Below are 9263 nucleotides of genomic sequence, written 5' to 3'. Positions count from 1 at the left end.
TGTACCAATTGTGCCTTATATAATTTTCTCTTGATATGTTCACCATGTTTTGTACTAATAATAAAACTAATAATGAAAAAAAAAATGCTGGTGTTAAAAGGCATAGATTAGATGTCAATTAGGTCCTTGTAGATCAGAAAAAACTTTTATATTATTTTTTTTATTTATTTTTTAAATGGCTGCAGTGACGTGAGGCTGAGGATTCAGAAAGAAATTGCGAGGACGTTCGATCTCGATGCCCAGTCTCTGCACCTCACCAAACCCACCTTCTTCTCCAGAATGAATAGCTCGGAAGCTAAAACCGCACACGATGAATACTGGCACCCCCATATTGATAAGGTAAGACACTTACCTGCCTCGTTCAGTCCACTTGCACATTGCCTTGTAAGACCCTATAAGCCTTTTTCAGCTATTCGGCAAGAGTATAGAGGGCGGAATGTGTTTTCAGGCACACTCAGCAAAACTGAACATTTTCTGCTTCTGAGAAGGATTCTGGATAGTAGGAAGTCGTTTATCCTATGTATTTAGGACCTCTTAGAGGGAGCTGGGCCGAACGACCCCTTCCAAACAACCCCATCGGTGCAGAGAAATATTTATTTCCAGTGTCTGCAAGCAGTCGATGAACAGGGAGCATCAAGCTCCCCCCCCCCCCCCCCTTAAAATGTAATCTATACACTTCAGCCCCAGCAATGTACCAGTATGTTGCTGGACTTTGAGTGGTTCACCAAGATGACAGCTGCAGTCATCATCCCGGTATTGTTGTTTTTTTTGTTTGTTTGTTTTTTTTAGCCGACAGTCGACTTTCTTGTAAAAGCATTGTAGCAGCTAATAGACCCCCAGATCTCTCAAAAAACAGTACCGGTCATTGCCTATTGCTATCACAAGGGATATTTATATTCCCTGTGATAACAATAAAAGAGTGATCCAAAAAAATAAATAATTAAAGTGACAGAGTAAAAAATATAAAATAAATAAGGAAAAAACCATTTGTAAAGCGTCCCAGTGCACCCCCCCCCCCCTGCAAAGGCAAACACACATGTTGGTCTCACACGTGCCCAAACACGGATCACCCCACACATGTGAGGTATCACTGCGAACATCAAATCGTGGGCAGTAATTCTAGCACCAGGCCTCCTGTGTAAATCCAAATGGAAAATATTTATGCTGCCCTTTGCATTGCTCCACACCTATATTCCAGATGGATCTACAGTTATTTGGAAAGCAGAGATGCAATCAAACCTGCAGCAGGTGAAGCTACTAAACGGACCTAACTAATGACATGCAGCTGCACTGATTAAAGTGAGCCTATACTAATTTTTATATATATAGTTAGTGCATCTGGAAAGTATTCACAGCGCTTCACTTTTTCCACATTTTGTTATGTTACAACCTTATTCCAAAATGGATTAAATTCATTATTTTCCTCAAAAACACCCCATAATGAAAGCTTTGCAAATGTATTAAGAATAAAAAAGGGAAACAATCCCATGTATATAAGTATCACAGGCTCCTCCCATGTACAGAAGTATCACAAGCTCCTCCCATGTACAGAAGTATCACAGGCTCCTCCCATGTACACAAGTGTCACAGGCTCCTCCCATGTACATAAGTATCACAGATTCCTCCCATGTACATAAGTATCACAGGCTCCTCCCATGTACATAAGTATCACAGGCTCCTCCCATGTACATAAGTATCACAGGCTCCTCCATGTACATAAGTATCACAGGCTCCTCCCATGTACATAAGTATCACAGGCTCCTCCCATGTACATAAGTATCACAGGCTCCTCCCATGTACACAAGTGTCACAGGCTCCTCCCATGTACATAAGTATCACAGGCTCCTCCCATGTACATAAGTATCACAGGCTCCTCCCATGTACATAAGTATCACAGGCTCCTCCCATGTACATAAGTATCACAGGCTCCTCCCATGTACATAAGTATCGCAGGCTCCTCCCATGTACATAAGTATCGCAGGCTCCTCCCATGTACATAAGTATCGCAGGCTCCTCCCATGTACATAAGTATCGCAGGCTCCTCCCATGTACATAAGTATCGCAGGCTCCTCCCATGTACATAAGTATCGCAGGCTCCTCCCATGTACATAAGTATCGCAGACTCCTCCCATGTACATAAGTATCGCAGGCTCCTCCCATGTACATAAGTATCACAGGCTCCTCCCATGTACATAAGTATCGCAGGCTCCTCCCATGTACATAAGTATCGCAGGCTCCTCCCATGTACATAAGTATCGCAGGCTCCTCCCATGTACATAAGTATCGCAGGCTCCTCCCATGTACATAAGTATCGCAGGCTCCTCCCATGTACATAAGTATCACAGACTCCTCCCATGTACATAGTATTATACTGTGTATATGTATATGGGGCTGAGTTCCTTCTGTATGCAAGTTACAGACAGTGGAGAAATGCTGTTGGACGGATCCTGACTTCTCGGTCAGCAGATAGCAGGAGGGTGTAAATCCTGCCAGACTAGCGGTTTCTGCCCTTTTACCGCAATCCTTGTTCCATCAACCTCCTGGCTGGCTCAGTTCTTCTGGAGTTGGGGGTGGGGGGGATTAATTGAAATTCCTCTACAGGGGCCCTCCTGAGATACAGAAGGTAATAGAGGGCAGAGGTGACTTCCTCGCCCTGCTCCATGTGCCATAGTAGCCTACTAGACAGCACCAGGCTGTTAATCCCTATTGACACTGAGGGATGTACCCGGAGGACCTACAGACACAAAAAGGTTAAACTGTTGACTGATGCTGGTTGGGATAGTGCAGAGGTGATGGACCGACCGAGATGATGCTTGACCTGTAATATTCCATCTATTCCTAGCTGCATGGTGCCGACTATTCTACTGTATTAAGGAACAGAAAGATAACATAGAGTGCCAAACCAGGGAAACTTTAACCACTCACCCTCCGGAAGATTTAACCCCCTCCTTCATGACCAGGCCATTTTTTGTGATACGACACTGCATTACTTCAACTGACAATTGTGCGGTCCTGCAGCGCTGCACCCAAATAAAATTTATCTCGTTTTTTTCCCCCACAAATTGAGCTTTCTCTTGGTGGTATTTGATCACCTCTGCCTTTTTTTTGCGCTTTAAACAAAAAAAGAGCGACAATTTTGAAAAGTAAAAAAACAATATTTTGTACTTTCTGCTATTAAACATTTGCAATACAAAATGTTTTTACTACATTTCTTCATAAATTTAGGTCAATATGTATTCTGCTACAAAATTTTGATTGAAAAAAATCCCAATAAGCGTATATTGATTGGGTTGCTTGACAGCGATATCGTCTACAAGCTGTGGTATTATATACTGCAATTTTTTTCTTTTATACTAGTAATGGCAGCGATTAGCGACTTATTCCCCCAGATCCTGCTCCACTACGGATCCCCCCAGATCCTTCTCCACTATAGATCCCCCCAGATCCTTCTCCACTATAGATCCCCCCAGATCCTTCTCCACTAAGGATTCCCCCAGAGCCTTCTCCACTATAGATCCCCCCAGATCCTTCTCCACTATATATCCCCCCAGATCCTTCCCCACTATAGATCCCCCAGATCCTTCTCCACTATAGATCCCCCAGATCCTTCTCCACTATAGATCCCCCCAGATCCTTCTCCACTATAGATCCCCCCAGATCCTTCTCCACTATAGATTCCCCCAGATCCTTCTCCACTAAGGATTCCCCCAGATCCTTCTCCACTATAGATCCCCCCGATCCTTCTCCACTATAGATCCCCCCAGATCCTTCTCCACTATAGATCACCCCCAGATCCTTCTCCACTATAGATCCCCCCAGATCCTTCTCCACTATAGATCCCCCCAGATCCTTCTCCACTATAGATCCCCCCAGATCCTTCTCCACCATGGATCCCCCCAGATCCTTCTCCATTATGGATCCCGCAGATCCTTCTCCACTGTGGATCCTGCAGATCCTTCTCCACTGTGGATCCCCCAGATCCTTCTCCACTGTGGATCCCCCAGATCCTTCTCCACTGTGGATCCCGCAGATCCTTCTCCACTGTGGATCCCCCAGATCCTTCTCCACTGTGGATCCCCCAGATCCTCCTCCACTGTGGATCCCCCAGATCCTTTTCCACTGTGGATCCCCAGATCCTTCTCCACTGTGGATCCCCAGATCCTTCTTCACTGTGGATCCCCAGATCCTTCTTCACTGTGGATCCCCAGATCCTTCTCCACAGTGGATCCCCCAGATCCTTCTCCACAGTAGATCCCCCAGATCCTTCTCCACAGTGGATCCCCCAGATCCTTCTCCACTATGGATCCCCCAGATCCTTCTCCACTATGGATCCCCCAGATCCTTCTCCACTATGGATCCCCCAGATCCTTCTCCACTATGGATCCCCCAGATCCTTCTCCACCATTGGTTCCCCCAGATCCTTCTCCACCATTGGTTCCCCCAGATCCTTCTCCACCATTGGTTCCCCCATTGGTTCCCCCAGATCCTTCTCCACCATTGGTTCCCCCATTGGTTCCCCCAGATCCTTCTCAACCATTGGTTCCCCCAGAACCTTCTCCACCATTGGTTCCCCCAGATCCTTCTCCACTATTGGTTCCCCCAGATCCTTCTCCACTATGGATTCCCACAGTTGTACCCCCCCTAGTATGTATGATGCATACTCTTAGCCCCCAAGTCCATAACTTTACATTTATCAACATTAAACCTCATTTGCCGCATAGTTGTCCAATTAGAGCATTGAGGTCGGCTTGTAAGGATGTTATTCCACTCCATAGCTCAGTGTCATCTGCAAAGACTGAAATTACTTTGAATCTCAGACCCCATATTATTTATAAGGATATTAAAAAGTAAGGGTCCCAGCACTGAACCCTACCTGGAAGTGCCGGAACACGTACTAGATCACGTATCCGGCAGAGGAGGGCCGCACTCTACGCGAGGCGGTCAGCAGGCGTTCTATAAAACTTCTATCTCTGAAATCTTTGGAATATCTAGTATAGGTTACATTTTATTTTAGGAGAGGCGTCACAAGAAAAGCCGATGATCAATCCAATGCAGCGCGTCAGTTGTCGTGGTTTCCCTATAAAGCTGTAAGCATGTTCTGTCAGTCCGGGTGATATAAGCGGGAGCACATGGTGGAGCACACAGGGTGATATAAGCGGGAGCACATGGTGGAGCACACAGGGGTGATATAAGAGGGAGCACACAGGGGTGATATAAGAGGGAGCACACAGGGGTGATATAAGAGGGAGCACACAGGGGTGATATAAGAGGGAGCACACAGGGGTGATATAAGAGGGAGCACACAGGGGTGATATAAGAGGGAGCACACAGGGTGATATAAGAGGGAGCACACAGGGGTGATATAAGAGGGAGCACACAGGGGTGATATAAGAGGGAGCACACAGGGGTGATATAAGAGGGAGCACACAGGGTGATATAAGAGGGAGCACACAGGGGTGATATAAGAGGGAGCACACAGGGGTGATATAAGAGGGAGCACACAGGGTGATATAAGAGGGAGCACACAGGGGTGATATAAGCGGGAGCACACAGGGGTGATATAAGAGGGAGCACACAGGGGTGATATAAGCGGGAGCACACAGGGGTGATATAAGCGGGAGCACACAGGGGTGATATAAGCGGGAGCACATGGTGGAGGACACAGGGGTGATATAAGCGGGAGCACATGGGGTGATATAAGCGGGAGCACACGGTGGAGCACACAGGGGTGATATAAGCGGGAGCACACGGTGGAGCACACAGGGGTGATATAAGCGGGAGCACATGGTGGAGGACACAGGGGTGATATAAGCAGGAGCACACAGGGGTGATATTAGCGGGAGCACACGGTGGAGCACACAGGGGTGATATAAGCGGGAGCACATGGTGGAGGACACAGGGGTGATATAAGCGGGAGCACACAGGGGTGATATAAGCGGGAGCACACAGGGGTGATATAAGCGGGAGCACATGGTGGAGGACACAGGGGTGATATAAGCGGGAGCACATTGGGTGATATAAGCGGGAGCACACAGGGTGATATAAGCGGGAGCACACGGTGGAGCACACAGGGGTGATATAAGCGGGGAGCACACGGGGGAGCACACAGGGGTGATATAAGCGGGGAGCACACGGTGGAGCACACAGGGGTGATATAAGCGGGGAGCACACGGTGGAGCACACAGGGGTGATATAAGCGTGGAGCACACAGGGGTGATATAAGCGTGGAGCACACAGGGGTGATATAAGCGGGGAGCACACGGGGGAGCACACGGGGTGATATAAGCGGGGAGCACACGGGGGAGCACACAGGGGTGATATAAGCGGGAGCACACGGGGGAGCACACAGGGGTGATATAAGCGTGGAGCACACAGGGGTGATATAAGCGGGGAGCACACAGGGGTGATATAAGCGGGGAGCACACGGGGGTGATATAAGCGGGGAGCACACGGGGGTGATATAAGCGGGGAGCACACGGGGGTGATATAAGCGGGGAGCACACGGGGGAGCACACGGGGTGATATAAGCGGGGAGCACACGGGGGAGCACACAGGGGTGATATAAGCGGGAGCACACGGGGGAGCACACGGGGTGATATAAGCAGGGAGCACACGGGGGTGATATAAGCGGGGAGCACACGGGGGTGATATAAGCGGGGAGCACACGGGGGAGCACACGGGGTGATATAAGCGGGGAGCACACGGGGGAGCACACAGGGGTGATATAAGCGGGAGCACACGGGGGAGCACACAGGGGTGATATAAGCGTGGAGCACACGGGGGTGATATAAGCGGGGAGCACACGGGGGAGCACACGGGGTGATATAAGCGGGGAGCACACGGGGGAGCACACAGGGGTGATATAAGCGGGAGCACACGGGGGAGCACACAGGGGTGATATAAGCGGGGAGCACACAGGGGTGATATAAGCGGGGAGCACACGGGGGTGATATAAGCGGGGAGCACACGGGGGTGATATAAGCGGGGAGCACACGGGGGAGCACACGGGGTGATATAAGCAGGGAGCACACGGGGGTGATATAAGCGGGGAGCACACGGGGGTGATATAAGCGGGGAGCACACGGGGGAGCACACGGGGTGATATAAGCAGGGAGCACACGGGGAGCACACGGGGTGATATAAGCAGGGAGCACACGGGGAGCACACGGGGGTGATATAAGCGGGAGCACACGGGGGTGATATAAGCGGGAGCACACGGGGGTGATATAAGCGGGAGCACACGGGGGTGATATAAGCGGGAGCACACGGGGGTGATATAAGCGGGAGCACACGGGGGTGATATAAGCGGGAGCACACGGGGGTGATATAAGCGGCAGCACACGGGGGTGATATAAGCGGGAGCACACGGGGGTGATATAAGCGGGAGCACACGGGGGTGATATAAGCGGGAGCACACGGGGGTGATATAAGCGGGAGCACACGGGGGTGATATAAGCGGGAGCACACGGGGGTGATATAAGCGGGAGCACACGGGGGTGATATAAGCGGGAGCACACGGGGGTGATATAAGCGGGAGCACACGGGGGTGATATAAGCGGGAGCACACGGGGGTGATATAAGCGGCAGCACACGGGGGTGATATAAGCGGCAGCACACGGGGGTGATATAAGCGGGAGCACACGGGGGTGATATAAGCGGGAGCACACGGGGGTGATATAAGCGGGAGCACACGGGGGTGATATAAGCGGGAGCACACGGGGGTGATATAAGCGGGAGCACACGGGGGTGATATAAGCGGGAGCACACGGGGTGATATAAGCGGGAGCACACGGGGTGATATAAGCGGGAGCACACGGGGGTCATATAAGTGGGAGCACACGGTGGAGCACACGGGGGATTTTCTGGAAGTCGGGGGAAGTGTACGGATGGATTGGATTTCTGCTCACAGCAATAAATAATCTCCGGCTGTCATTATCCTCTCCGTTTCCCAGGATGGTGTCTGCGGATTATGTGAAGCTGAATAAATATCAAGTCTCAATCAGCATCAGTAATAACCGCAGAGAAGTCCCCGGAGGGGATCCTCGTTATTCCCCCCCCGGGGCCCGTTTTACCCACCGCTCTGTAAATAAACACTCGCCGCTTACAATCTACTCATTTATGTTCTTAATCCTCTTTGTGTGGCTGTTTGGCCTCCGGAGACCCGAGGATTGTAGAAGGTTAAAAACGTTTTCTAATTATTAATACACGACGTCTGCAAAGGTGAGAATTCCGTAAAAAACGTTCGCTGATTAACACAAGCAACACCAGTTTATGTTTTGTAAACTACCCCGAGCGCCCAGCAACCCGGACATTTCCACCTTCCTAATTCTTCTCAGTCAAGGAACAGAGGGGTATTGTAAATCGATACCGGAGAGATCCCTCCCCTGAATAAACCGAAAACAAATGTCGCACATCTGTTCAATAATCAAGCCGTTTAATTAAACAAATTTCCAATATATGGACAGTGTACCTCTGCTCTCCGACTGACGCATTTCACTAGGTGTGACCTTAAAATGGTTATAAAGCCTAAACATTTCTTACCTTAATGGATTCCTTCCATTAAGGTAAAAAATGTTTAGGCATCAGTATCTCCCACCCCCCCACTTACCTGAGCCCTCGCCCTACTCACCTGAGCCCTCGCCCTACTCACCTGAGCCCTCGCCCCACTCACCTGAGCCCTCGCCCTACTCACCTGAGCCCTCGCCCTACTCACCTGAGCCCTCGCCCTACTCACCTGAGCCCTCGCCCCACTCACCTGAGCCCTCGCCCTACTCACCTGAGCCCTCGCCCTACTCACCTGAGCCCTCGCCCCACTCACCTGAGCCCTCGCCCTACTCACCTGAGCCCTCGCCCTACTCACCTGAGCCCTCGCCCTACTCACCTGAGCCCTCGCCCCACTCACCTGAGCCCTCGCCCTACTCACCTGAGCCCTCGCCCTACTTACCTGAGCCCTCGCCCCACTCACCTGAGCCCTCGCCCCACTCACCTGAGCCCTTGCCCCACTCACCTGAGCCCTCGCCCTACTCACCTGAGCCCTTGCCCTACTCACCTGAGCCCTTGCCCTACTCACCTGAGCCCTCGCCCCACTCACCTGAGCCCTCGCCCTACTCACCTGAGCCCTCGCCCTACTCACCTGAGCCCTCGCCCAACTCACCTGAGCCCTCGCCCCACTCACCTGAGCCCTCGCCCTACTCACCTGAGCCCTCGCCCTACTTACCTGAGCCCTCGCCCAACCAGGATATTTGCAGAATACAGAAAAGGAA

The 9263-nt window shown here is 50.8% G+C and overlaps 1 protein-coding gene across 1 annotated transcript in view; it reads left to right on the top strand.

The window, feature by feature from the left end:
• OGFOD3 (2-oxoglutarate and iron dependent oxygenase domain containing 3) overlaps positions 1 to 9263 on the top strand; it is a 133241-nt gene that overhangs the window by 73563 nt on the left and 50415 nt on the right. Inside the window, exon 7 of the mRNA XM_077458559.1 lies at positions 186 to 339. Coding sequence (XP_077314685.1) covers positions 186 to 339 — 154 coding nt within the window. The remainder of the gene's footprint in view (positions 1 to 185; positions 340 to 9263) is intronic.

This window comes from Lithobates pipiens, unplaced genomic scaffold (assembly GCF_037356315.1).
Source record: "Lithobates pipiens isolate NorthernLeopardFrog02 unplaced genomic scaffold, aLitPip1_a1.2 Scaffold_28, whole genome shotgun sequence".
NCBI classification, from domain to species: Eukaryota; Metazoa; Chordata; class Amphibia; order Anura; family Ranidae; genus Lithobates; species Lithobates pipiens.
The sequence above is the reverse complement of the archived record's forward strand: the minus strand, read 5'-3'. Positions and strand labels throughout refer to the sequence as shown.